The 26,576-nt window shown below is 52.5% G+C and overlaps 10 protein-coding genes across 10 annotated transcripts, besides 1 other annotated feature; 2 read left to right on the forward strand and 8 right to left on the reverse strand.

The window, feature by feature from the left end:
- Positions 1-134: 134 nt before the first annotated feature.
- Positions 135-219, reverse strand: a tRNA (tRNA-Gly).
- A 670-nt stretch (positions 220-889) lies between these two features.
- PODANS_6_9940 (uncharacterized protein) lies at positions 890-1,358 on the reverse strand (the record flags this gene model as incomplete). Its single annotated transcript, XM_003437364.1, has 2 exons — positions 890-1,300; positions 1,353-1,358. The coding sequence occupies 2 exons, from the start codon at positions 1,356-1,358 to the stop codon at positions 890-892; spliced, it is 417 nt and encodes a 138-aa protein (XP_003437412.1).
- A 1,170-nt stretch (positions 1,359-2,528) lies between these two features.
- On the forward strand, positions 2,529-3,353 carry PODANS_6_9950 (uncharacterized protein; the record flags this gene model as incomplete). Its single annotated transcript, XM_003437365.1, has 1 exon — positions 2,529-3,353. The coding sequence occupies one exon, from the start codon at positions 2,529-2,531 to the stop codon at positions 3,351-3,353; it is 825 nt and encodes a 274-aa protein (XP_003437413.1).
- Positions 3,354-5,370: 2,017 nt separating this feature from the next.
- On the reverse strand, positions 5,371-6,900 carry PODANS_6_9960 (uncharacterized protein; the record flags this gene model as incomplete). The annotated part of the gene is made up of 1 exon (XM_003437366.1): positions 5,371-6,900. One exon carries the CDS (start codon positions 6,898-6,900, stop codon positions 5,371-5,373), a length of 1,530 nt encoding a protein of 509 aa, XP_003437414.1.
- Positions 6,901-7,335: 435 nt separating this feature from the next.
- PODANS_6_9965 (uncharacterized protein) lies at positions 7,336-7,916 on the reverse strand (the record flags this gene model as incomplete). Its single annotated transcript, XM_003437367.1, has 2 exons — positions 7,336-7,860; positions 7,911-7,916. The coding sequence occupies 2 exons, from the start codon at positions 7,914-7,916 to the stop codon at positions 7,336-7,338; spliced, it is 531 nt and encodes a 176-aa protein (XP_003437415.1).
- Positions 7,917-8,780: 864 nt separating this feature from the next.
- PODANS_6_9970 (uncharacterized protein) lies at positions 8,781-8,945 on the reverse strand (the record flags this gene model as incomplete). The annotated part of the gene is made up of 1 exon (XM_003437368.1): positions 8,781-8,945. A coding segment is annotated over one exon (165 nt), but the record flags the coding sequence as incomplete, so codon positions are not given.
- A 2,323-nt stretch (positions 8,946-11,268) lies between these two features.
- PODANS_6_9980 (uncharacterized protein) lies at positions 11,269-11,364 on the reverse strand (the record flags this gene model as incomplete). Its single annotated transcript, XM_003437369.1, has 1 exon — positions 11,269-11,364. One exon carries the CDS (start codon positions 11,362-11,364, stop codon positions 11,269-11,271), a length of 96 nt encoding a protein of 31 aa, XP_003437417.1.
- Positions 11,365-15,384: 4,020 nt separating this feature from the next.
- On the reverse strand, positions 15,385-16,174 carry PODANS_6_9990 (uncharacterized protein; the record flags this gene model as incomplete). The annotated part of the gene is made up of 3 exons (XM_003437370.1): positions 15,385-15,753; positions 15,831-15,929; positions 15,992-16,174. The coding sequence occupies 3 exons, from the start codon at positions 16,172-16,174 to the stop codon at positions 15,385-15,387; spliced, it is 651 nt and encodes a 216-aa protein (XP_003437418.1).
- A 3,768-nt stretch (positions 16,175-19,942) lies between these two features.
- PODANS_6_10000 (uncharacterized protein) lies at positions 19,943-21,470 on the reverse strand (the record flags this gene model as incomplete). The annotated part of the gene is made up of 2 exons (XM_003437371.1): positions 19,943-21,325; positions 21,423-21,470. The coding sequence occupies 2 exons, from the start codon at positions 21,468-21,470 to the stop codon at positions 19,943-19,945; spliced, it is 1,431 nt and encodes a 476-aa protein (XP_003437419.1).
- Positions 21,471-22,436: 966 nt separating this feature from the next.
- PODANS_6_10010 (uncharacterized protein) lies at positions 22,437-24,263 on the forward strand (the record flags this gene model as incomplete). The annotated part of the gene is made up of 1 exon (XM_003437372.1): positions 22,437-24,263. One exon carries the CDS (start codon positions 22,437-22,439, stop codon positions 24,261-24,263), a length of 1,827 nt encoding a protein of 608 aa, XP_003437420.1.
- A 212-nt stretch (positions 24,264-24,475) lies between these two features.
- PODANS_6_10020 (uncharacterized protein) lies at positions 24,476-25,373 on the reverse strand (the record flags this gene model as incomplete). Its single annotated transcript, XM_003437373.1, has 2 exons — positions 24,476-25,268; positions 25,324-25,373. 2 exons carry the CDS (start codon positions 25,371-25,373, stop codon positions 24,476-24,478), a joined length of 843 nt encoding a protein of 280 aa, XP_003437421.1.
- Positions 25,374-26,576: the final 1,203 nt, after the last annotated feature.

The following is a 26,576-nucleotide window of genomic DNA, read 5'->3' on the forward strand; positions in this document are numbered from 1 at the left end:
TGGAGATAGTGTATATAATACACAGGCATGATCAAGCACAAACAAACACACCAAAAAGGAGCAAACAATCTGTGAAGAGAGTAGGTAGTATACCTACTGTAGAAGGTAGGTTGACAAAAAACTAACGGCGCAATTGCGCGATCCGGGATTCGAACCCGGGTCCCTCGCTTGTCCACATGAGATGGGAAGCGAGGATTCTAACCACTAAACTAACCGCGCCGTATTTGGAGATTTGAGATGTCTATTGGGAGCAAATCACCACCACATATCCGGCAGCACCTGATGGTCTGGTGGAGTGGCGACATTTAGGGGTTTAGGGGGTCGCTTTGCAATATAATACAACCACTCATTAGCTGGCTGGAAGATTTCTGAGTAAGATGGCTGGTTACACCTTTATGGTCTGGATAGTTTTATCTCACGACACCGCGTTACAATGCCGAGTCTCTGTTGTTGGGTCTATCGACGATAATCTTCGTCGATGATCACTCACGTTTCATCAGCCACATACCCCACTCGAGCTTGTATAAACAGAAGTACCTGGGGTGCACTAAGTCTTGGGACATGTTTTCAAAGGGATGAGCTCAAGATGGTTGAGATATCTGCTTCGATATGTTCCAACAAAAGAAAAGAGACGTCAAAGTCCCATGTCAAGAGAAAGATAAGCAAATACAAGTACAACTCTGAGTCTTATCCTTCATTTTTCTCCCTAACCCTGTAATTAAGTCCATCCATGACCCAACGACCACCGTTTTGAATTATCACCTTCACTCAACCAACCTCCACTGCCCGATATTCGCATAGCAGTGATGGGATATTAGACGCACCATCTCTCTGAAGTCCTCCTATACCCAACCGCGTAAAAACCGCGTTGGGGATCGCAGTGCCAAGCTCAAGCCTCCACCAAGGTCAGTGAAGCGATACAGGCACCGCGCAGGATTGTGTCCTCGATGGCATTACACTCAACCTGGCGTCGGACCGGGGCTGACCTTCTAGCCTTTTTTCCCAACAAAAGACACAAAAAGTCGGTTAATTCACAGTCGTCGTCCTGCTCCTGGCGCTTGATGTTGACACCCCCCACGGATGTGGTCACGACGGAGGAGTTGGGGTCGATGTTGAGATCTTCGCACTCCCCACTGAACACACAGCCCACGGGGTCAATGAGGCACAGAGCAATGCATGGATCGACGGCCTGGGTGGTCACCTGGCGTTCGGATTTCAAATGGCTGGCTGTTGCCGCTCTGGGGGAGGCAGGAGCAGCAATGGTTGTGCCAAAGAGGGCGATGGTGGATACAAAAGCGAACTGATAATGGTTAGGTAGCTGGTTCCTTGAGAGTGGTTGAAGGGGGTATTACCTTCATGTTGACGGTCTTCGTGTCAGTGTCTTTGGGTGTAACGGGTGGTTTTGATGTGTTATGTGCCAAACGGAGGTGTTGCTGGAGATGAACTCAAATGATGGGGAGAAAGCTGGTGAGTGGTGTGTCTGATTGGGCTGCTGCGAGGAGGGGAGAACAAGCTGCTTTTATCCCTCATCTTTGAGAATCAAGCCAGCGAGGTAGGTAGACACAGTGTTGCCGTAAGATCTTCAGTCTTCCAGCATCGTGACCACGGACTACGGACTACGGTGATTGCCAGAGTCAGTCCGGAGTAACTTTCTTTTGCAGAACTGCAAGTTTGTGCTGTGATGTCTCAGTCAGCTGAAGATGATCATCACAATCACAACCCGAACACTGGAGCTTGTTTCTACTTCGCCGAGAGGGTCTGACCGCGGACCCATCTGACGCGACGGAAATTGCAAGAGCTGAGAAGTTTTCGCGTCAGTTTCGGGATGAACTTATACTCTGCTCTGGCGCTTCGATCAACCATCACACAGCGTTCGCCATGATCGACAGGAAAAATGAAGGTGCGTTCCTGTGCTCCCCCGGCTACCCATGTCTGCAACAAGAAAGTGCTGACCAAAACTTTTAGCCTGGCATCCTTACCACCGCTTCCCTATCGACGACGGGCCTGGACATCAGCGGCGCCATCATCGCCTCCGACAGTCACTACCGCGACGGGAGGTAGTCTTGTCCAACCTCACTCGAATCAGAGAGACGTGTTTCTCTTTCGGCGTCCAAGAACAATATTGGTGGTATCTTTGGCAGGTTGGATATTAGTTTGCGGCGAAGAAAATGGAGGGAATTGGGAATCGCGTTTAGGAAGGTTGAGGGGATAGAGATGAGACTGGCGGGGGGACATCGTCTGAACGACAAGCGTGTATATACGTCTCTGCTTAAATGATAATTGGACAGGGAAAACTCTCGATTGGTACAGGAATGCATCATGCACCAAGCACAGTGTTTGAATGAGGTCTTGCGAATAGCTTCGCCGCTCACCAAAGAGGGGCTTGCCATTTCCGACCAATCGTGTGTGTGCATTTGGCGCGTAGGCAAGCATAAGAGGCAACCAACCATTCCTAGTCACACATAAAGAGACAACATTTGAGCTCTCTCTTCTTCTCTGCATACAGAAATCGTTCTCCAAACAAGACAATGCCCTCATCAAGCCCCGCAATCAACTTCCCCCCGCTCCAAACCCACACTTACCAACACCCACACACCCACACCCTGATCTTCCTCCACGGGCGCGGTGACAAAGTCCCTTCCTTTCTCACCGCCCTCTCGGCATGGGAGTCCTCCACCGCCCTGACGCTCCGAACTGCCTTCCCCACCTTCCGCCTGGTCTTCCCTCAAGCACCCCTCCGCCCCGTCGCAGCAGCCGCCGCAAAGGGCGAAAGACTTGAATGGAACCAGTGGTTTGACGTCTGGAACACCAACGACTTTTCCGACAATGAAGAGCTCCAAGCTGAGGGGCTGAGAGAATCGGTCAGTGGCATCAGGGCAATGATCGACGAAGAAGCCGAGATGCTTGGAGGTCGATACGACAGGATTTTGATAGCGGGGATCAGTATGGGGGGTGCGACGTTGATTCACACATTGTTCAACCTCGAGAAGCCGATCGGTGCCTTGTTGGGATTTTGCTGCCGATGCCCGTTTTCTGGGTCGAAGAAGACGCTGGAGCAGATGAGAGCTGTGCTGGGACTGCCTGGGACGCCACAGGGGAATGAAGTGCTGAGGAAGACGCCGATTTTGTTGGAGCATTGTATCGACGATCCGCTTGTTAGGATTGAGAGTGGGAGGAACTTGAGGGAGGTGCTGCTGAATTTTGGGGCAGAGAGATTGGAGTGGAAGGAGTATGGGACTGGAGGACACTGGTTCAAGGCGCCAGATGGGATGGATGATGTTATTTCGTTTGTGCAAAACGTCTTGGAGGTGGTAGACAGCGGAAGCGGCAAAGATGTTGATATGGACATTTAGTAGATTAGACAACTTGAGTTAGATTGGATACCTAGATAAATACGAAAAATTCACTGCCGGAGACTGCTTTCTCTTTAACCCATCATCTGTCTGACCCAATACTTCCACGACTCACCGGTGAAGAACTCGTGCCCGCAACTTCACTCGACTCGAGAATAGGAGAATCAGCTGTGGTCTCACTGCCCATCATCTCACTCCCTGAAAGAGTGGGCGAATCAGCCACCGTTTTGCCCTCTTCTGAGGATCCCTCATCAAACCCATCGCCATCTTTTACATCCATAATCTCCTGTGCAGATGCCCCCACTGGCAATTCATGCGGCCCCAAATCTTTCACACCTCTCCAGTCTTCCATCTCCTGCTGTGGCAACGTCGATATCCGGGCACTCATCTCTCCCTTTTCCCAAGTCGAAGTCTTGGATAGCGTGTCTCCCTCTTTGAAGGCGGATAGGGTTGCCTTCTTTTGCTCCCGCCGCTTGCGCAAGTGAAAATAGAGATATATAAGCCCTGCCACCAGAAGAATGGCCGAGAAAATTGGGATGACGATGATGGTAACTGTTGTTGTTAGAGAGAGAGAGGGTGGACCAGGTAGTGGAGTTGGTGTGGGGGGTGTGGTCGGTCCAGCTGAGGCGGGCGAGGAGACTGGGCCTGGTGAAGGCATTAGTATCTTTTTGGCCCGTGTGAAGTGGGATTGTGATCCTACTTCTCACCACGGAGCTGACTCGTATAACAAGTGTGTTTGTTTCTACTGCAAGCTTGGAGGTCACGGCGATCTCCGTAGTTGATGTCGAAGTGAATGAACTCGTCGCTACAGGTGGTTCTGTTACCAGGACTGTGGTGATGATCTGGGTAGTCGTCGAGCTTTTAATGCTTGTGGTGGTTGTTATGATGGATCTTGTCGAGTTTGAGGACGTCCTTGGCGCACTCTGAATGGGAATACTGTCGCAGTACTCAACGTATTCTCCAAATGCTGGCTGCAGATAAAACTTGTTGGCATTAGTCCAGTCATCACCTTCCTTGCCCTGGTGCAAAATGCATGTCCTGCAAGCAGCAAAGTCTTTGGTGAATACAGAGTCCGTTCTGCATAGTTCAGGCGTCTTTCGATACTTCTGAGTCTCTTCGTATGCTCTGTCTGTGCACTTGTCAGCGTCACTCACCAAGACTATATTTCAAGCATATGGGCAACAAACAACACTCTGATCGACAAAGCTCAGGGACAAAACTGGTATCGATGTGTTGGGAACTTTGATCCGGGTTCTGGGGAGCCATGGTGAACGTCTAGGACCAAGGTTGGGTGTTTGAATCCAACAGAGAGGAAAACTAAAACATTCCACTGATTCACCTACATCGCGGGGGCCATTTGCATTTTGTGTTCTTGACGCAACCCTTACTGTGCCGTACTGAGTTCTTGTATTTTACCCTTCACTACGATTTGATTGTTTGGAGTCTGCGGTCTGATTGCTCCAAGGCGCCTCAAGGTCACCGGCCCCCAAGTCGGCCCTCGTCCGACAACTGCCGCAGACAATCAAGAGTGAGCAGCCAATAGAGATCTAGGCCTTCCAAATGGTCTGCTAATTAATTAAGCAAACATACTAGCGGTCATCTGGGGTTTGTAACACATCTTAACCTAACGGTTCATCGGGGACACCAGATGGCGTTAAAGACAACCTGGAAGTTTCTCAGACTTGATGAAAAAGAAAAGATACCATGGGCTATCTATCCAGACCAAATCAATTGACATTTTGAAAGATATGTCACAGATGAGCGCTTTCATCAAGCCACTGATCTGTAAGAACCGAGGTCTAATCTCTGCAAGGTGATGGGGCCTACATGTACCAGGCCAGGCAAGACCTCAAAGCTTGGGTGGGCGTTCCACAGCCACCTCCACCCCAACTAACAGGTAGATCCGTCGATCCTCCCAATGCAGGAGAGAAGAAACCCCACTTTATGTTGCTTTTTTGGAAATAATGAACAAGTAATGCACAAAAGGCTACGTGTACAAGACCTTATGTGCTCGCTATCAAACAGCCGCCGCTGTCGCTTCATTTCTCTTCCTCGCCTCCGCCTGTCTAGCATCAGCTTCATCCCAGAACTTGTTGCGGTTGTCGATGTCTCGTTGACAATTATCAATTTCTTTTTGAACCACCTCCCGCCCTTCCTTACAAGTTGAAGGGATGGTTGCGAGGAAGCCCTGGAGCTTGACCTTCCTCGCTGTAAGATTCCCAACCTGCCACTCTCGGTTGAATGCGTAAGCAACGACTTTGATGTCGTTGTCATCCCTGGGCAGCTCCTCTCTCTCGGGACACAGTCTGTCCGCATCCCTTAGACAGGCCTGCACCGCTTGCCGTAATCGCTCCAGATGCCGTTCGTCGTCTTTAATAATTCTCTCCGTCTGTATTCTCTCCAATGATCCTCCAGCCTGTTTAAATGCATTCATTAGATGCCTGAGCTCCCACACAATCACATCTTCTGGCCTATCACCAGGGTTGCTCCCTTGAGGATATAACCTGGCTACCAGTTTCTCAGCCCCTTCCAAGAGCTTCTTCTTAAGCTCAATTGTGCTCTCTAACTTCCAGACCTCAAACCTCGTCATCCATTCCTTGTCAAGCGTGTCCGCTAAAGCAAGGGTCTGCTCACACTCCAGCATCTCTTGGTTCAAACGCTGCAACCCGTTCTTCTCCCGTTCCATCTTCTTCAAGGCCTCTGACGCATAACGCTTCGTACCTTCCACTGCGTTCATTCGGATACGATCAACGTGAAAGCCTTCCACGTCAAAGTCGGACCCCGGCCAGCCATGCTTGTGAAACAGCGCCTCAACCCCCTCCGGCCATGGACCCCCACCCTCACCGCACTCATGCCGCCACGGAGCGTCTTCCAGCAACTCATATTGTTTCTTGATGTCCCGCAAAACGTCTGCCGCGTCGCGTGCGGGCATGTTGTCGTAGACATTCCCTCCTTTTTCTCCACACCCCAACCTGGGGTGACTGTCTTCCTCGCAAGCCCGGCGTAAATCCTCCGCCCATGGCAAGCTGTTCGCTGCTTTATCAACCAAAGCGGGATCCCGGCTTTCCAGGAAACATTGTTCAAAGACCCCAACAACGTGCCGCTTTGCGTCGTATATGAGCACGACCTGGAGGCCGCAACACAAGGACAGGGGGGTCATCCATGGGCGCATCATCGCGCGCCTATCATTCGTGTGGAAGAAGGGGTCACGTGCCTCCTCGACGTGATGCTGGTTGCGGTAGTCAATCAGTATGCCTCCCTTGTAGAAGGCGGCTCGGTCGTGGTTGTCGATATAGGGAAGGAGGGTATAGAGGTAAATGATGCGAGGGTCAAGCTGGAGGTCCTGGTATAGCGGGAGCATGGCCGTCAGGTCGTGGGGACCGGGGCGGAGATCAGAGGCGGGAATGTATTGTATGTGGACAAGGGTTTTGTAAATGTCGAGTAAAAGGGTGACGACTTCTTGGGCTTTGGAGAGGTCTTGCTCGCTGAGCGAGGATTTGATGGACTCCATTGTCAACGGAGAAGATGAGGCCATGGTGTCGACCATATTGGAGATGTTGGGGAGAATTACTCTTCAAGTGTCAAAGGAAAGCAGGGCAAGGAATTGATTTAAAGACCACCCTGAAGTCCGAGGACTCCATATTTTAGGCAGCATGGTGGGGAAGATTGGTAGGTGGTAACAGGATGAACCCGAACACGAAGTCCTCTCCAATCAGGAACTCATGTAGGTAGGTACGGTTATGATATTCGTAGATTCTCAGAAATCTATCTCAATGAAACGCCTAGCAAGAGTTGCCCGTCCACAAAATAAGACTACCAATGGAACTGAGAAAATGTCCATCGCCAGAAGACGTAGCAGCCAAGAATCTTCCACCCATGACAAATTACCTAGGTAAAATCACAACCCAGAAACAAGTCCTGTCACACCACCCGTTTCGCCCATTACTTTCAACATCCGTCTTTTTCATCCCCCTTTACCACCCTAAGCCCCCATCATCATAGCCTCAGCCCCAGCCTCAACACCTTCCTCGTTCCCAACCACAGGTTCGGCAGCCTCAACCTCAACATCCTCAACAGCAGCCTCAACCTCATCAACAATCTCCCCCATCACAGCCTCCGGCTTCATAGGTTCAACAACCCCCTTCCCCTCCTCCTCAACAACCCCAGCCTGCCCCACCATCCCCATCCCAGCGTTCATCATTGCGTTGAACCGCTGGACGTAGGCGCCCAAATTGAGAACCAAAACTTCACCGAGCGCCACGCCGAGGACAGCGTCTAGGAGCTTGATGGCCATGAGGCTGGACATTATGTTTGTGTTGGTGGCCATGGTGAGGTCGGTGGTGGCGTCAACGGGTTCGGCATCGACTGCGGCTTCGGTGGTGGGAGCAGTAAGGGCAGTTCCATTGGTGATGGGGAGGGTGGTGTCGTTGACTTGGCGGGGCCAGTGGAGGACGGGGGTGGCGATGGAGAGAGTGGTGAGGGTTGAGACGAGGGTGAGGGTGGTGAGCTTGGGGAGTGTTAGTGATGATTAGGGATTGGGAGAGAGGGGATACTGACCTTCATTTTGGCGAATTTTTGGGTGGTTAGACTAATGATCGTCTGGGTTAATGAGTGTGCTGACTCAACGAGTATAGAGTTTGAGGGATGAGATCTGATTTTCTGCCTGCCTGCTTCAGAAGAGGGTTATGCGGACATGAAAAGGGAGAGCGTGATATTTAACTGTTTCTTGTCCAGTCAATATTCAGGATTGTCCGCCGTCTTTCGGGTCACATATCTGAAGATCTTAGCCTGCAAGCATTCGCCAACGGGGCGGTAACATTCCTCCGAGGCCACCTTACTGATTCCTACCATGAGCTGACCAGGAAGATTAGTGGTATTTCACCGCAACTCGGAATTGATCGATTCCGAGCCAGATTCTTGGGATAAAACATCACAACAATGGAAAGGTCAACCTCCTGAGTCTCCCGATTGTGAAGTTGACTCAGATCATTCAAAATAAAACAGTACATGTCTATCATTCCAACTGCTTGGGAATTTGTCGTTGAAAATTTTCCTGTCGGTGAAGACATCAATGGTGAGAAAGCTGCGTGCCTGAGCATTAGTCGCCCGAGTTGAGGAATTCAGTGACATCATCCCAAGTTAAAAGAGGCACCAAAACCCTTGAGCGACGCTGCACCAAGGGAGGAGTCTTAGACATTACCACCGCAATGGAATTTGGTTGTTGTTGACGATGAAGAAAAGAATTGTGAACCTCATCATCAGGATGTGTGACTGATCAAAGGAAAGTGCAGATCGCCTCTGCAAAGACACAGCCCCTGAGCCCCTGAATCGAACCCCTGACCAAATGACTAAAGATGCTCTGAGTCTCTTACCCTCGTACAGTCTTGCACCATGAACCTTCGTCACCACCTCGGCCTTGTGCCAATGTCATGACCGCTGCTTGATCAGCATATTCCTCTTGGAGTACTGCAATCCACACCTATTACACAACGTCCTCGCCCCTTCTGATCCCTTCCTCCACTCAGTACTCTCAGTACAGTCACAGTTATAGCATTTACCCGCCGCATTTCGTGTTGGTATTGTTTTCTGTTCTTATTGTCAGCCATTATCAAGTTATATCTCTCTACCTCACTAACCTTCCCATGAGCATTAATCCCAATTTCTCTTATCCTCCGCCTACCCCTCCCAGGTTTCTGTACTGTCTCCTCTGAGTTGTGATGGGACAAACGGCTCTTGGAGTGTGAGCCAGATGTCCTCTCCTCCACCCACTTTCTCGCCAACTTGATGTCGTCCATCCTCTTCTTGATCACGTCGCTGTTGTTTACCATGAAGTTGACCACTCTCTTAGATGGGAGCTTGACGAGCAGAGTTGAGTCATCATTGCCAGGGCGGCAGTCGGCTGTACAGCGTCTTGCAAAGTCGTAGAGGGCAAAAGCTGAGTTGGCGATCTGTGATGGTTAGTGAGTCTAGATGCATGGGCTGTTTACCCTAGGTACACAGAACATACTGCTTCAAGTGCTTCGGTGTAGTTCAGCTTGGCAGGAATCTCCACCATTCCCTCGGTGCTCTCGTGGTCACTGCCGGTGTTGACATGGATGGTGCTGTAATCGGCAGTGGGTGCTATGGAGGCAGACGATGGTTTCCGCGGTGAGTCGGCATGCTGGAATGGGTCGCGGCTGGCGCTGAGTGGGTCCAATCTCAAGGGTGACCAGGGCCCGGCGGTGAAAGTGGAAGAGTAATATGGACTCGCGTAACGAGGAGATTCGTGAGCTTCGGGGGAGTGTGGTGACCGGAACGGGATCCGGCCGCCGAGGAGTGGAAGGGTGGTGTGTGGGAGGGGCCCCGTCGCCAGCGGAGTGCGCTATGCTCTCAGTGAGCTCAGAGAAGGAGGGAAGCCATGATGCCTGGTGGTGGTGAAAAGTGGAGGAGGAGTCTGACATATTTCTGTCTGCGGTTTTCTCAACCCATGCTATGTAAATAACCCTGAAAGGTACAGTGTAGTAGTCTCGTGTGTCACAAACACGACAAAGCCCGGATTACACCCGACACCGTGATGCCCTTAATATATCACTCGCCAACTTATCCTTAGGGGGTTAGATGCCCAAACCTCGGATCAAAGTGAACTCTTTCCGCGTCCGTCCCAGCCAAAAAAGCATCTGCAAGATGACTGGGTCGAGGCTGCTGTAGAACGCCTGGAAGCAACTGTCAGGGGGAAGTTTGATTCCGGAAGGCCCAACACCACCTTGGCTAGCTGCCTCTCTCGGCAAAAAGATTGTGTGCCGGGTGAGCCATTCAGGTGATCTCTTTTTGTCCAATATTACCGTCGATCCATAACGTACGGATCAAAACGGAATAAAAAGTCTTTCATGAAAGCGGTCAACATCCGACACTATTTGCGGCGGCAATGCATTATTAGCGCCCAGTACAGTGTATATAATGTTGGGAATCTACCTGATGCTCCAGTAATACTGGCTATCTTATTCAAATGGTCAACTGACTTCAGGCGCGGCCAGTCAAAGTAGTTAGGTAGTATTTTCGGGAGGAACAAACAAGCCCTCGGGACGGCGGCAGCTTCTCCAACCAAGGTCACGATCCGAGGATTCGATGCAGCAGATTGTCCCGTTTTTCGGCACATGCGGGACCGACTCGGGTTGAAGACTGACGACCGCGGGCCGTGCCCAAAGACGAACAGGTCTTCCGCTGCTCGACTGCCACCTATCAGGACGGTTCGAGCAACCGGATCCCAGAAACTGTGAAATATGCCGAATCCGTGCCGGATCGTCACACCGGGCCTGATTGTGCAAAGACCGTGACGGAATATGGACTTGAACACCACTGCGATGTAGCAGCTGCACCCCAGGTTACACACCGATCCGGACGACAACAACCGGGGCAGAAACTTTGAGTATGTCAGTTTTGGCAATAGTCTCCGAGAAGAGCTACTGAATTACATGATCTTTGTATTTGTCTCTGCCTTTGAACATCCCAAGTCCTTATAGGTTCACCAAAAGCATTCTATCCCTTGAAAACATACCCAAAACAGGATAAATCGGCCTGGTAGCCTTCTCCCGTGCCCAGCATGATAGACGAATATTTTCCGTTCCGATCCCCCTTTTTCCCCTACCAAGCCCGACGCTCTTGTTGCCTTGATGTCAGAATAGCATATCCAAGTTGCAAGCGCCCAACACCAGCCCCAGATGCCCACTCAAACGCCAATTAAAGAGAGGAAAGGTTGCAGTTTTGTTTTCGTTTGATCGTGCTTTCCCAATCGCAGGACGGCGCCTCTTTCAGCTTGCAGTCCCCGCACAAGGCATCCACACTATCGTTGGGAGTTGGTTAGAGAACGTGGTGGCTTGCAACAGCTTAGGTTGGAATGGATGGCTCGGGTACCTCTCAAAGTATAAGATATTTGGATTCATCGGATGTGGGTGGCTGTGTAATCGCGGGACCATTTCGAAGCGATAAAGCGGAAGTGGCCACAAAAGTGCCTTCGCTGAATAAAGTCACACATGGTCTGATTTGCGTTGGAACGTGTTGGTGAGCGAGCGACTTGAGTTTGAACCGAGAAAGCATAGAGTCACAGCACCCTTCGGGATGGACTCGATGTTTGTTCTTGTACGCGATGGACAGTGGGCTTCACCCCCCAGCACGACCAAAATCAGTGTAGCAGTGTTTCACCGACGCCATACTCTCTTGGGATTGCACCAAGGTGATCATTCCCAGTTCCAACGCTTCTTTGTAGTTGACCATTCTCATTCTGGTGAGTTGCATGGATGACATGGAAAGTTACCCCCATGAAAATACCCGAAATAGAAAGAGAAGTCCCACCGAAAGAGGCAACATTGTCCGAAGATGGGTCTTATCCCGTCACTCCCGTGAAGGTGGCCTCGGAAAAACGGGCTAGCGTGCTATCGAACACGGATCTAACTGCCTTTACGGTGGTATTCGTTTGCCGCTGTCCCAGAACCTCTTTCACCTCACAAAAAGTGGCTTTAGCATTGTCAATCCAGCTACAAACCTCGCATTGCAACCGCAAAAGTATATAAATATGAAATTATAGGTAAAATATAGTTGAAATTAGGACCTTTATAGATATGATAACTGTAAATCAAATAGAAGAAGAAGTAGAGCGATATGTATAATAGTATTACAATCTATATATACATAACGTTAAGCAGAATTTTAACTCACTCCATATATAAATAAGCGTATTTATAATCGCTCTAACTTTATATATACGTATTTACTATTATAACCCTAATCTGTCACAGACTAGCCAGATAGCAAAACCGAGTGGAAACGGCCTGCTGCAGTTCCCACTCGGTTTTGCTATCTGGTTGGTCTGTGACACTTTATAGTATTAATATAGTAGAGCCTTTTCTATATATAGCTAGTCGGGCATACTTTGCTAGGCTTTTATTAGAGCTAGACTAGTTTTGAGACAAAGGCAAACAAATACCACTGTACGCCCTAGGTACAACCCTCCAGGATGATAAACGGTAGTCTGGTACCTGCCAGAGCCACCCAACAAAAGAGGCACCGGGATAAGTACTCCCAATAAAATCAGGCTTGAAGGCTGGGAAATTGGTCAGTATTCTGCGAGGGTAGCCGAGGCTAGGCCAAGGCTAGGTGTCGTCACTTAACAGAAGATATTAGCCTAAGCGTCGAAGATGGCGGAAATGCAAGGCTAGGTACACTCTTATGGAAATTGATAGAAAAGTGACCTGGTATGACACTTTCGTAAGTGGCTCTTTATCCCTTGTTATCGCCCTGGTTGAAGCTCTGAAAAGTCACGAAAAATAACATTTGTGACCTGGGAACATTGTACAAACATAGGTCTGCATTGAAAAAGGCCATTTTCTGGGCAAAACCAATCCCCATTTCGTGCCAAGTCATGCAGCAGTATCTCAACCCAGCCCATCATCACCACGTTCAAACAACCTGCGATACCACTATTCCCAGACCCAAAAGCTCAATTGCCCAAGGCTCAATTACCCACCTGCAATTCAAAGGCTCAACTGGCCCCTTGGTCAATTGTTGACTTACATGCTGAAGACGGCGAGATCCATGTTCGATAGCACGCTAGCCCGTTTTCCCGAGCCACCCTCACTCCCGTCATGTCTTGGGTGGCGCACAGTTGACAAGCTTTGAGATGACAACAGGGCTGGGTGATGCCCAATTCCTTGTCAGTGAGCAAATGTGACACCCTCTCCCACACCATGGCCAAGTGATAGCTGCAACAAAGTCTCCAAGAGGCCAGTTTAGTCTGGGTGAAGCTAGCCGTTAGGTGGGCGGTGGAGATGGCATTAGCCCGATACCTAGCAGGAGAGCATCAGCGGCGGTAATCGGATATGGTATATGGTCATGGGAAATGCATCTTGACCGCCGTCTCCACGCCCCAGCTCTAAATGATCGATCACATCTCACATTGATGTCTCTTGGACCGGGGGCTTGGCCCCTCCTCGGTTTCCCAGATTGGACTAATCCAGGACGAGCGGCAGATTGTCTATCATATTGTTTGTGGATTGTCGTTCGTAAGTGTGACCTCATATGCAAGCCGAAGAAATTTGTCGTTGTTGGTGCTCTTCAGTCACAAAGTTGATGTTGCTGATGGATCTTGATCGATTTACACATGCTCGCCTTACCATCGGGAAATTGTCAACTGCAAAGTGGGGGTTGCTGATCGCAGTGGGAGGTGATCGACATGTGGAAAGTCAGGAACCAACAACCCTAACCCCTCTCATGGCGCAGTTGGCGGAGGCGGACGAGATGGCGTTAAGCACAACAGAAAGCTTTGACCAAACAATCCTCAAGGCTTGATACAGACTCGCCGATATTGGTATTCCACAAGTCACCTTCCTGATGCCGTGGTGAGATGTCAACACCTTCCAGAGCTGGCCTTTTGAGGTTGCTTCCCAGTTGTCGAACGCATGGACCAGGCGCCGAGTGACGATAGCGCGCACCACCTTCCCCATTTGGATCATGGCAGGTAACTTTATTTGAACAAGAAAGACGCGATCTTGCTCGTCGCCTACCCTCTAGGTTCTCTTGGACCCATCCTTTGATGTCTGTGGCTTGTCTGTAATGACGGGTTTCTTTTTGTTGGCATTATCTTGGGTCCCCGCTACTAACGTCGTGTCTCTGGATCGCGTCCCATCGTCAGCTTGCTCACCTTATTACCGACAGATGCCCACTGCCCGGCCACAGTTGCTCCGAACCAACACTTTACTGAACCAGCCTCGAACCCTGATTTATCCGAAGTTTGTGCTGAACCGGATGCTGTGTTGATGATGCCTCCAGCCAATGGTAGATCAGCAGACCAAGACACGCTTCCACATCCTCCTGCTCAATCGCTCGATCGCTGACCAACGACATTTTTCGCTGACGAACTTCGGTTGATACGGCCATCGCTATAGAGCCGAACTTTTGTTGAAGCTGGCAAGTCGCCCCGGTACAGCTCGCAAGCTCTGGCAGATGCTGTGCCCAGCCAGCGAGGCAATCACCACCCCTCGCGACGTGGCGGCCCTTCGACTGTCATCATCGCGCCATGTATCTCGGGACATATTGACCCAGTATCGACGGGGAATGCGTTGTGCCTCGTTGAGCAGTTTGAACGGAGTCTTCGGCCGGTCGCCTGAGCGAGTCGAGTCTTTCTGCGGCACCCGATACGACGACCTGTGATGGGACAAGAGTCAGCAATATACCGGATAATGGCCTCCTCGTCTCTGCCTCCCACGTTCCTTAACTGGTACCTATCCTCAGAAGCCATGGTTATTGTACAGCATTTCGCTTTTGGTCGAGGCTATTTTTAGTTTGTTGGTCCCGATCGGAGACATTTGCCACACCGGCAGAATGCGACGACCACCGTGAGAACAGCAAATCCGGGTCCGACAGGATACCCAGCACCAGCACCAGCACCAACAAGCAGCATGCATTACCATGGTATTAGACGACTCAATCAGATGGGAAAGCGACTTACAGATGATCAAGCCGACTTGCTCAACACTCTAGCTCAAGCTGTTGGCTGTGGAACCACCCATTTTGCTCGTGGCCCCCGAAGTGGTATTGCCTACCACCCGGGGGGAAGAGTCTTATTTTCGGATACGGCTTGGAAAAATGCACCGGCTGGACCCGACACTCTGTCACTTGCCACACACTGCAACAATGGGTAGCTTTTTGCAAAGAGATTCACAGCAATCACGATGGGGCATCCGGAATTGTTTCGGAAAGGCTTGATTGACTCATGCTAGACAAGAGAGGAAAAGAGAAAGACCACACAAGAAAAGCCAACAGAAGAGAAAACAAGAAATTCCGGATCTGAGCCAAGCTCCTCGGTCAGGGTATCCGTGGCAGGCACTCAACCATGCCGGCCCCACGTCCTGCCGCCTTCCAAGGTCCCAGAGCCCGCATCCCTTTTGGTTTCCACACCCGCCATTTCCGCAAAGTCCTTTTCCGTGTTCGGAGGAAGAAAAAAGAAGACCAAGCCAGCCTAAACCCCTGGGCCCAATGCTGTGGTAGATGGAAAAGCCATCTATTTGCAGGTGCGCCAGGCGATGTTGACCTGCTGGGTGAAGGCAACAGTGGCGTCGTCGTTGGTGATCTCGCCGATGGCAGTGCGGTTGCTGCTGGTGAGGGCGATGCGGTTGTTGACGTTGAGGATGCCGTTGGCGCCGCAGGGCGAGTAGATGTAACTGGCGGTGGGGATGCGGTCGGCCTTGGTGTAGACCTGGCCAGACTCCCAGATGCCGCCGCCTGTGATGGAGGTCTGGGTGGTGGTGGTGGCGCTGGCGTCCTGGCTGAAGTAGTAGGTGCTGTAAAAGGTGCCGGTGACGCCCTTCTCGAGCTGAGCGTAGCCGTGGTAGGTGGACTCGACCACGGCGAACTGGAAGCCGCTGGGGTACTGTGTAGGGAGTGCGTGTTAGCCTTGACCTTTGTCTCATTGACATTCACAGGAATGGGGGCATGCACAGGCTCTACCTTTAGGGAGAGATGGAGCTGGCAGTTCTTGGTCTTAGCAGTGGGGTCATAGCCGGGGCCGATGTAGGTCTGGAAGCGGTCGAAGCCGAAGGTGACAACCTGTTGATGGGTTAGCATCTGCTGTCCTGCTTTTCTGTCTTGCCGCCCTGCTTCTAGCTTACAGTCTTATCGGGAGAGATGGAGGTGGAAACGGAGCCCTGGGGGCAGCCGTTACCAGAGAAGCTGGCCTTGTCGATCTGGATCTGCTTCGGGTCGGGGGCGTTGGCCCAGCCGTCGTTTCCGACGACCTGAGCAACGGGGCTGGCGGCAGCGAGAGCGGGGAGGAGGAAAGCGACGGCCTTCATTTTGATGATTGGGTTGCTGAAAAAGCTGGTTGGAAACCGAAGATGATGATGGTGCGGGCGGTGATCGGAAGATCTGAAGGCTGGAGGATGCTGAAGGCTTGAAGGCTGATGAGTTGATGAGGAAAAGAGGTCGATATCGTCGAGGAAGGGCTCGATACTTATACTCGTCTCTCGGGCTCGAACGTCCCTCTTTCTCGTGATGACTTCACATTATCCGAGGAACAAACTCCATATTCCCGGCCGCGGACGGGAAAGACGTTTCTCGTTCGAGCGAGACCCGCTTGACATCGTCGGTTTGGTGTTGTTAATTTGGTCCCCAGATTGTGCAGCCGTCTCCCAGACCCCAGCTTCTTCGCGGTTCTCCGAGTCCTTCTCCCTGTTTGGAACTTGGAGTAGTTTGCATCCGGATGTAAACATTGTCTGTCGATGGCGTTCGAGGCCAGTGTGGGTCTTCGTTTCCGAGGTTCTCGCACGCCTCTAGCACCACAGTCGCAGCAGCCAAATTTACGGATGAAGTGAGGATAAATGAACTACAAATTAAGACGGGACGTCGAGCTCTTATGGCTCGCTTCACCAAGGTACATGACCCTTACCAGAGCCGCACGAAGACCCAGTCCGATGCGTTCGCGTTACTCGATTTGCTGACGCTTCTATCTACTCTAGATGTCATTGTGGATATTCCAGTAACCATAATTCTTTTTATAGAAGTCACTCTCCAGATTTCGACAAACTCGACACTGCGAACGTCCAATTCAGGCCGTCGCTGGCAATATCGGCTTAACATGCGGTGAGGACCGTGTCACATTGCGACATGCACTCGAGAAACTGGCCACTGACAACCGGGAATCATGGCTGTCTTGATGTTGTAGACATGTTGTTCTCCAAGTCACCCCTAGTCTACGAAGCTCAGATCCACGATGATGCAACAAGCAAATTCTGTTGCACTCCCCGATCAGCAAGACAATCTGAAGACAAAACAATGGACAAATCCCGAGAACCGCGACCCGGGATACTGGCAAGGGCCACACCTGTTGAGATCTCCCACTCCGCTGGCAGCGCTGATCTTGTAACACGACGAGGCGCACCACTGGAAACTTGCACCAGAAGCCAGTGCTACCCAACAGACATGACACTTGTCGCCATTGCTATTTTTGTGGCATGTTCAGGGGTCATTAATTAAGCTTAATTGAGGGACCCACCCTTTGTTCCCGGACGGGGCCATCGCGGACCTGGGTCGTGGCGTGGTGGTTGCATCTCGCTGCTATCGGGGATAGCGACTCGAGAGACGTTGACGTTGCGTCGGTGGTCAGCTGACCGCCACATTGCCCGCCAGACGGAGTCCTCTGGCCATGCACCGCGAAGCTCCATCATGGCTGCCAACACACACACACGCCGTCGGTGAAGCACAGCCCGGAGGCATTTCACCATCGATCAAAAGGACAGACCAAATACGGTTGTTCAATCCAGCCACTACTATAGGGTATTTGCTCGACCCGCCAATGCCGTTCAACCGTGCCATGGACCAACACTAGCGTTGCCGGAGTGCCCCTAGGGTACCAAACTACCCCCTTGTTCCGCCACACAGGATGAGGAACCAGATGCTCCGAATTTTTACGATTGGCCCAGCAAGGCGAAGACTTCTTGCTTTAGCTACACGCCTGCACTAACATCGCTGTTATTCTCATGATCCCGTTCCCCACATCGTCCCATCTCGAATCAAGAAGTTCCTCACTTGTCAAATATCAGTTCCCGGCTATTTCTTCGCTTGTGGTCCAGGAAGAGCAACCCGAGCGGGTGGCAAAAGGGCATTTGTCGAGCTTTCACAGTAAACGGGTTGAGAAAATAGAACCGTGCAGTTTGGTCCGGTCAAGGAGCTCTGTCTGCGATGGCTTTGGGTCGGTCCATCCTCAACTTACCCTCCGGGCAATTTCCTCCCGAGAGGGATGATACAGAGTCAATGTGAAGGGTTGACTGACAGTAACAGACCATGGGGCCGCATAACTCTGTGCTACCTATCTACAATCTACCTTGAATGCGATGGTCCAGAAAAAGCGACCCACATTCCCGCAGTTCGGCGGCTTGCCAGGAACCCGGGATGCCCCCCAGCCTTCCCATGCAGTGCAAGGCTGGACAGGCTGAAAGGATACCAACCGATTGACGCAACCCCTGGGCTGTTCCACGGTTAATGGCCACATGTAGACCACCCTTTGCACGAGTCGGTTTCATTCGGCCCTGCGAGGTTACCGTGCACCAGCAGTTTTTTGAACACTCTATTTGGGCAAAACCCAACCTGATCATGGCCGCCAACCATGCAAGACACACGAGCTTGTCTTTTATGAATGTGCTCAAAGGACCCCAGTATAAAATCGTATCCACATTGCTGACTGTCACTTTGCAATAGCGTGTAGATTGGGCTTTTATATCAAGGTCACTTTGCTGCTCCCCATCTCCCTGTTGTACTGTCAAGCGAGTACAGGAATAGTAATAGTGTATATGAGGGTTCGTGCCAGGTACCACGAGGGAACCTGGATTCTGCTCGTAACTGGGGATATCTATGGTGCAGGACATGCTGCAGGTAATATCGAGGTTCTCATCAGTCTGACCCCCGATGTGCAGGTACTGGACTCTGGACGACGTCTCATTAACACCCCCGATGCAATTGACCAGCTCCCTTTCTGGCCGAAAGAAGAAACGGAAGATGACTGGCTACGACTGCTGCCTTGATCAAGCAATACAGATATTGATCTCTGTCTGGATTCCAGATGTCGACCCCAACTTTCCTGTGCCAGATGCCGCTATCTTTAGCTCAGGGTAGCATCGAGATGTAGCTTTGTGTATAGTAAACAATAGACATATGAGAAGAATTTTTGATGCCAGCAACCACCGAGTGAACCGTCGAGGTATCAGCCTGAGTTGCGAGAGGAGGCGCAGTTCAAAATATGGTCTGATGAAGGGTCCTCGTTGTTGTGTTGACAGGTTGTTTTGGTGGCTGGGCCGGAGCGGAGGAGATAGGCATCACGGCCGCCGAGGTCCAGCACTACCGCGCCAACTACCACGGGCCGCATCTCACACAAAGTACCAATACGGCGGTGGTCCCGGGATAGTAAGAGAGAAGGAGGGGAATGTCACCCTGTGGGGGGGATGATCGACCACGCCTTTCTCCGTCCCGTCCGGCTTGCCTGCCATTGGAGGTGAACGTGGAAGAGGTGAGTGACACAGGTGGGGTGTCCGTGTAAATGTTTATCCAAGGGAGAAAGGAAATCGAGGGCGTCTGTTCTGGTGATGGGCCGCCTCCCGGACCTTGGTGGTTGACGCCGGGATGGTGTTGAGCCCTGTCTACCTATCTTCTACAGTCATCATCACTCACCAATAGTCGAGGCCTACAATGCTTTCTCAACGAGAAACAGCAAACCTCAAATGGTTCGCCCCATCCAAGCCGATCGAATCTTCCGGGCGCTCACCAAGTAGAAGGCGGCCAACATCATGACTCGGAATGAAGACGTCACACCAGACCACATCACAACACTGAAACCAACAACATGAAATAGTCTATTCTCCAAGCAAATTCTACACTCCTTCTCATAACACACAAACACAAAAAGTGTACACTAATCCCAACAACACCATGCCTGCTCAAACGCTTTACTTCCCTCCCCATCACAAGCCAAACGCTACAAGCATGCTACAAGCACTAATATCTTTTCACAAAAATTACAGATCCCGTTCTCCTCTGCATCATCACATCATATCCTCATACCTGTTCTCCATCTACTGCCCCTCAACTTGCTTCAACAACCCCTCCAAATTGATGCTCTTAGGCCTCTCAATGGGCAGACCCAACGCCCGATCCCAGATCAGCTGCGCCAACGGGCCCAATCCTCTGCTGACGCCAAAAGTGGCGGTATAGTACAGCGTCTCGTGGAAGCCGTAGTGGTGGAACAGCACACCAGAGCTAGAGTCCACATTGGGGTAGGGGTTCTTGGTCTTTCCATGCTTCTTCAGCACCTCAGGCGCAATGCGGCTGTTCTTCTCCACAAGCTGGAAGACTGGGTCGGCGGCGATCTCGGGGCGGGCAGCAGCGTAGTCCATCAGGGCCTCGAAGCGTGGGTCCGGCTTACGGAGCACGGCGTGGCCGTAACCAGGCACGACACGGCCGCTGTTGAGGGTGGACCAGAGGTAGTCGTGGATGTCGTCTTCGGTGTAGTTAGCGGGGATGGCCTCCTTCATCTGGATGATCCAGCGGAGGACTTCCTGGGCGGCGAGGCCGTGGAGGGGGCCGGCGAGACCCTGGAGACCGGCGCTGTAGCTAAGAAAGGGGTCGCTCAGTGCGCTACCAACCAGGTGGGTGGTATGGGCCGAAACGTTACCGCCTTCGTGGTCACCGTGGAGGGCGAGGTAGAGACGGAGGAGGTCTTGGAAGTTCTCGTTCTCCTTGCCGCCCTTGCCGAGCATGGCGGCGAAGTTGTAGGACCAATCTTGCTCGAGGTCGATCTCGGCGGGAAGAGCACCGCCACCCTTGTAGGAGTTTTGGTAGATCTTGGCCGCGATAGTGGGCAATTTGGCGAGAAGAGAGATGCAGTCGTCAAAGGTAGGCTCCCAGTAATCGGCCTTGTTGAGGCCCTCCTCGTACGCCTTGGCAAACTTGGATGTGTAGTTCAAGGCGGAAACAGCAATGGCAAATTGGGTCATTGGGTGGAGGTCCTTGGGGAAGTTGTCAAGCAGCTTGGTGACAAAGTCTGGGAGCTGGCCTTGCTCGGCGAGCTCACGCGAGAACTGGCGGGTCTGGTTGACAGAGGGCACTTTGCCAGTAAGCAAAAGCCAGAACATGGCCTCGGGAAGCATCTCGGTGCCGGTCTTGCCCTTGGGCAGCTCCTTTTGGCAGTCCTTGATGGTGCGGCCGTGGAAGCGAATACCCTCGTTGGCATCGAGCACGGAACCCTCCCATACCATGGCCTTGAGGCCGCGCATACCACCAATTGTGTTCTCAACCTTGACCTCGCCAATGACCTTGGAGCCGTGGGCCTTGACCTTCTTGAACAGCTCGCGCTTGGCAGGGATCACCTCCTTGAGCGTTGTCTTGAGGTCGGGTTCGGCGGTAGAGTATGTTCGTCGTGTAATTGGGGCATATCTAACTGGCGTGGCAGCAAGAGGCTGCAGAAATGTCAGCAAACATGAAGTCTGGAGAGATGAGACGAACAGCTGCGTGCTGCGTGCTGTGCAGTTCATGGGGGAGCAGCATTTGACTTACACGCAGAGCGCCCAATGCGCGGGGAGCCTTTCGGAAGTTCAAAGCCATGTCTGATGGTATCCAAAGTCGAGTGTAGATGATCTGAAAATGTTTCTTAATTCCGAGTTCCTCAGAGCCTCATATGAGAGAAGCTGACCTCCTCTGGTCCTTTATCCCATGCCAGCCGAGGGATGTGGAGAGGTTTGCCCTTGCAGGGAAGTGGCCGGGGCGCGCTCGACCGTGAATGCGGGGTACTTGGTGTATCCTTGCCGCTTTCTTTTGGAGCACCCTTGAAGGCTGGAGCTTCCCCGGATTTCTTGGTGATGTAATGGGGGCCGTGGGGGTGGTGTGCAGTAGAGATATCACAGATGCTATGGCAGCGCAAAAAAAACGTCTCAAGTTCCAAACTTCTACAAGACAGCCTCAAAATCATTTTCCAGTGGTTTGGACACGATCAACGTCCGCCGCTTCTTTTACATGTGCACCAGCTTCCTATTCTGGCGCCAACGCTAAAACCCCGCCATGTCACTTTCACAGCGCTTCAACCGAGGGAAGCCGCTCTCTCTGCCCCGCACTCTGGGCGTTGCAGCCCCGGACAAACGGTGCAGGGTAATGCCGGTTGAGCGATTGACCAATCAGAAGCTCGCTAAATCCCTCGGCAACGCTCCACACCACTGAAATGTCGCCGTCGACCAGAACCTCCATCACGCCGAACCGTGACCCGGACAACTTGAAGCTCCTGCTCTTTAACCATAGCCATACCCGGTAGCACCTGCACGCCATCGCTCCCGAATTCCACAAAGAAATAACGCCGGCCGATCCGTTTCCACCTTTACTCAGCAGTTGGCCCGTAGCTGGTCAGCTAGCTCGACCGTACTCGACCCCGACATCGGCAGCATCGCAGAGCAGACTGTGTGTCCAAGCCATATCTTTTTAACACGGCATCTTCCTTTTGTATGTCTTAGCTGGCCTGGCTTTGGATACCCGGAGAAACTCAACACACCTACCTTTGTTTCTTGGCTTACCACACCTCCGATGCTGCGCACCATTCTCCCCAGCGTCCCCCGGCGGACCCTGACTGCACGGCTAACCTCCGCCTTGTCTTCCGGATCAGCTAGGGCGCACGCCGTTCGCTCCCTATCTACAACTGCGGTCACCAGAATGTCTTCTCTCCCACCAGCAAACCCACCACTGACCACGACGTCAGCTTTTGAGGCCTACCAGCTCTTGCCCGAGGCGCAAAAGGCCGGAGCGGCCGAAGATGCCTTGTTCGAAGCTCAAGTCAAGGAGGTTGAAGCCTGGTGGGCTTCTTCCCGTTTTGAGGGCATCAAGCGCGACTGGACAGCCGCCGATGTCGTGAGCAAGCGCGGCTCCCTCCAGCAAAACTACCCCAGCTCCGTCATGGCGCGCAAGCTATGGAACCTCGTCCGTGAGCGCGAAGCTGCTGGCAAACCCATCCACACACTGGGCGCCATCGACCCTATCCAGATGACACAACAAGCGCCGCATCAGGAGGTCCTCTACATCTCTGGCTGGGCCTGCTCCTCGCTCTTGACGACCACCAACGAGGTTTCCCCTGACTTTGGCGACTACCCTTACAACACGGTTCCCAACCAGGTCCAGCGCCTGTTCAAGGCGCAAAGCATGCACGACCGCAAGCACTGGTTCCTGCGCTCCAAGATGAGCCCCGAGGAGCGCGCAAAGACCCCTTACACCGACTACCTCCGCCCCATCATTGCCGATGGCGATACCGGTCACGGTGGTTTGACCGCCGTCATGAAGCTGGCCAAGCTATTTGCTGAGAACGGCGCGGCGGCGGTGCACTTTGAGGACCAGATGCACGGCGGTAAGAAGTGCGGGCATTTGGCTGGCAAGGTTCTCGTCCCAACGAGCGAGCACATCAACCGCCTCAAGGCTGCCCGGTTCCAGTGGGATGTCATGGGAACTGAAAACTTGGTGATCGCCCGTACCGACTCGGAGAGCGGCAAGCTTATTTCGTCATCTATTGACGTCCGTGATCACGAGTTCATCCTCGGTGTTGCGGACCCCTCTGTTGGGTCTCTTGCCGAAACGCTGGCTTCGATGGAAGCAAAGGGTGCCTCTGGTTCAGAGATTGACGCCTTTGAGGCCCAGTGGGTCAAGTCCACCAAGCTGGTCACCTTTGACGACGCTGCCGTTGCCCACTTTGAGAAGCATGGTGTGCCCCAGGAGAAAATTGCAGGGTACCAGTCTGCCGTCAAGGCTGACAGGGACATGGGCATTTCTGAGCGCCGCAAGCTTGCCTCGTCTATTACCCCTGATGCCCCTGTGTACTGGGACTGGGATGTCCCCCGCACCCGTGAGGGCTTCTACCACTTCCGCAACGGCATGAACGCTGCTACCAAGCGTGCGTTGGCTTTTGGTCCCTATGCCGACCTTCTCTGGGTTGAGACTGGTGACCCGAATGTGCAGGTGGCTAAGGATCTTGGTCAGGCTGTCAGGTCGGTCTACCCTGGCAAGGGGCTGGTGTATAACCTCAGCCCCTCGTTCAACTGGATGGCGCATGGGTTTACCCCAGAGACGCTCAGAAGCTTCATCTGGGATATTGCCAAGGAGGGGTTTGTCCTTCAGCTTGTCAGCTTGGCTGGTCTGCACAGCACCGCGACAATCAGCAATGAGCTGGCCAAGAAGTTCAAGGAGGATGGCATGGCTGCTTATGTGGAGCTTGTTCAGAGAAGGGAGAAGGAGTTGGGTGTTGATGTTTTGACACACCAAAAATGGAGCGGTGCTAGCTACGTTGATGCTGTGTTGGGCCATATTCAGAGTGGCAGCTCAGGGAGTAAGAGTATGGGTGAGGGGAATACGGAGGGGCAGTTTGAGTAGGATAGGTGACTGTTAATAAAAGGGGTGAAGAGGTTGGAGGACCGTGTATGTACAGGAGGCATTTGCAAGCATATTGCATAAGGAGGGCGTTTTTGGCTATGGCATCTTTCGACTTCAATCTCAACATGATACCAACTAAACACAAAATCAAGTCATCACATTGTATTGGTACATCAGATCATCTATCATGTATCATCAAAGCCTGCAGAATCTTACAAGCTGTCCTTGGAGGCGTTGTTCACGGGCGCCGGGGCAGCCGGGCCCTCGGGGGTGACATACGCCTTGGTCATACCACCATCCACCACAAAGTCATGGCCGTTGACAAAGCTGCTGTCATCGCTGGCCAAGAACAGAACCGCCTGCGCCTGCTCAATGGCCTCCCCGAATCTGCCAGTAGGGAAGTGCACCTCTCTCCTGTGTCTTTTGGCCTTGTCATCGCCCAACCAATCCTGCAGCAAAGGGGTGTTCAACGGCGCAGGGCACAAGCTGTTGAATCGATACCCCTCCCTGGCATGCACAATCGCCAGCTCCCTCGTCATGGCCAACACAGCACCCTTGCTAGCGGTGTAAGCCAACTGCGGTGTAGCCGACCCGACAAGCGCAACAACAGACGCAGTGTTGATGATCGACCCCTTGGTCTTGTTGTGTCTCCGCAACGAAAGGACGGCGTGCTTGCAACCAAACCAGACGCCCTTGACGTTGATGTTTTGCGTCAGATCCCAGATGTCCTCGGGGGTGTTGACCGCGTCGTCGTCGCGGGCGTGCATGATGCCAGCATTGTTGAACATGACGTCGACGCCGCCCCAGGCGTCGAGGGACTCGACGGCGGCTTGGACGGCAGACTCCTTGGAGACGTCGCAGATGGTGGTTTCGATCTTGCCGGCGGCGGGGACGAGCTGTTTGACTTTTGCTTGGGCGCGGGAGAGGACTTCTTCGGATATGTCGGCCATGAGGACGTTGGCGCCTTCGCGGGCGAAGAGGATGGTTGTTTCGAGGCCGATGCCACTAGGCGACGTTAGCCTTGGGGATAACGGTAGGGTGGGGGGATTTAGAAGCCTACCCGGCGGCGCCGGTGACAATGGCGTTTTTACCAGCTAGACGACCGGACATTGTACCAAACTTCGAGTTGATCAAGTTGACTGTTTCTCTTCTGGTGGTGGTGGTGGTGTGTTGACGTCGTTGGAGGGGTAGTGGCCGGGGGGGGGGGGGGTCTTGGTGATAAGACCGATAACACGGAGGGAAAGGACGGCGAAGGTTGAACTTGTCACAGTCACCCTCAAGAACAAATAAATACCCCAATCTCTCAGAGTATGTAGACGATGGAGCTTTGGAAGGATTTGAGGAGGCAGAAGAGCAAATATGGTGTTTGCTGATAGCAAAGCCAACACTTACCTACTACTTATCTCACCTCTGGACCCATCACTGATACGGCCGACAGCTGCACCATGCCCCGCGTCCCTTGAGCATCCGAGAACGGCGCAAGCCAGCACCAGATGGGAAATCCAACCCCTTTCCCCCCCTGAGTGGATGGTTGGGATCCGGTCTATCAGATCCACTCGATTGAGCATCCCGAGTCTGGCCGCAGGACCTCGGGGGGCCCAGATGCCGACGGACCTCCTCCGTATTGGCCTCAGTGGACAGTGGCAGGACGCGTGACCCTTCAGCAGACGCCCTTGAGGCCAACGGCCCAATAACTTAGACACATGCTCGCAGAATCGTGGGTCCGATAGCGGTGAGAAGCAAGCAAAACCGTCCTTACATCATTTCCAATGCGTGTCTCGCTACACCTGTCACCGCCATCCAAGAGAGGCGAGAGATGGGATGGAGGGAGTAAGAAGGAGGGGCTTGGCGTCACCGTGGGAGCTGCTGCGGGGTCGTTGCCCGTCTTGATGGAGCTCTAGCGATAAGGAGAGATGTAACATAGAGGGCGATTTGTCACCACGGAAGTCTCAAAAGTCTCCCAAGCGGATACACTACTTGGATAGGAAATCTCTCTCTAGTAGATCAGAGAGAAGAATTAGACAGTGAGAACTCTGTCATGAGTGTCAGGCTTGTCGAGGACCTCTTGAGCTGCCCCGCACTTTGCACGCCTGGCATGGCACGTGCAAGACCCCTCTTCGCCGTTCAGCCTGAAAGCTCCATGGCTGAAACCTATGACGCAGTGACCCGCAGCTGGACCAATTACAGGGCTCTGCTTGCCTTATCGGCATCTTTCAGAGGTGTGACCAGGGCTTATCGGCCGAACCAACCCGCCAGTAGCTCCCCTCGGAACTCCCCATGACGATCGCAAAACAAGCTTCCCATCCCTTTCAT

This window comes from Podospora anserina, chromosome 6 (assembly GCF_000226545.1).
Source record: "Podospora anserina S mat+ genomic DNA chromosome 6, supercontig 4".
Lineage (NCBI taxonomy): Eukaryota > Fungi > Ascomycota > Sordariomycetes > Sordariales > Podosporaceae > Podospora > Podospora anserina.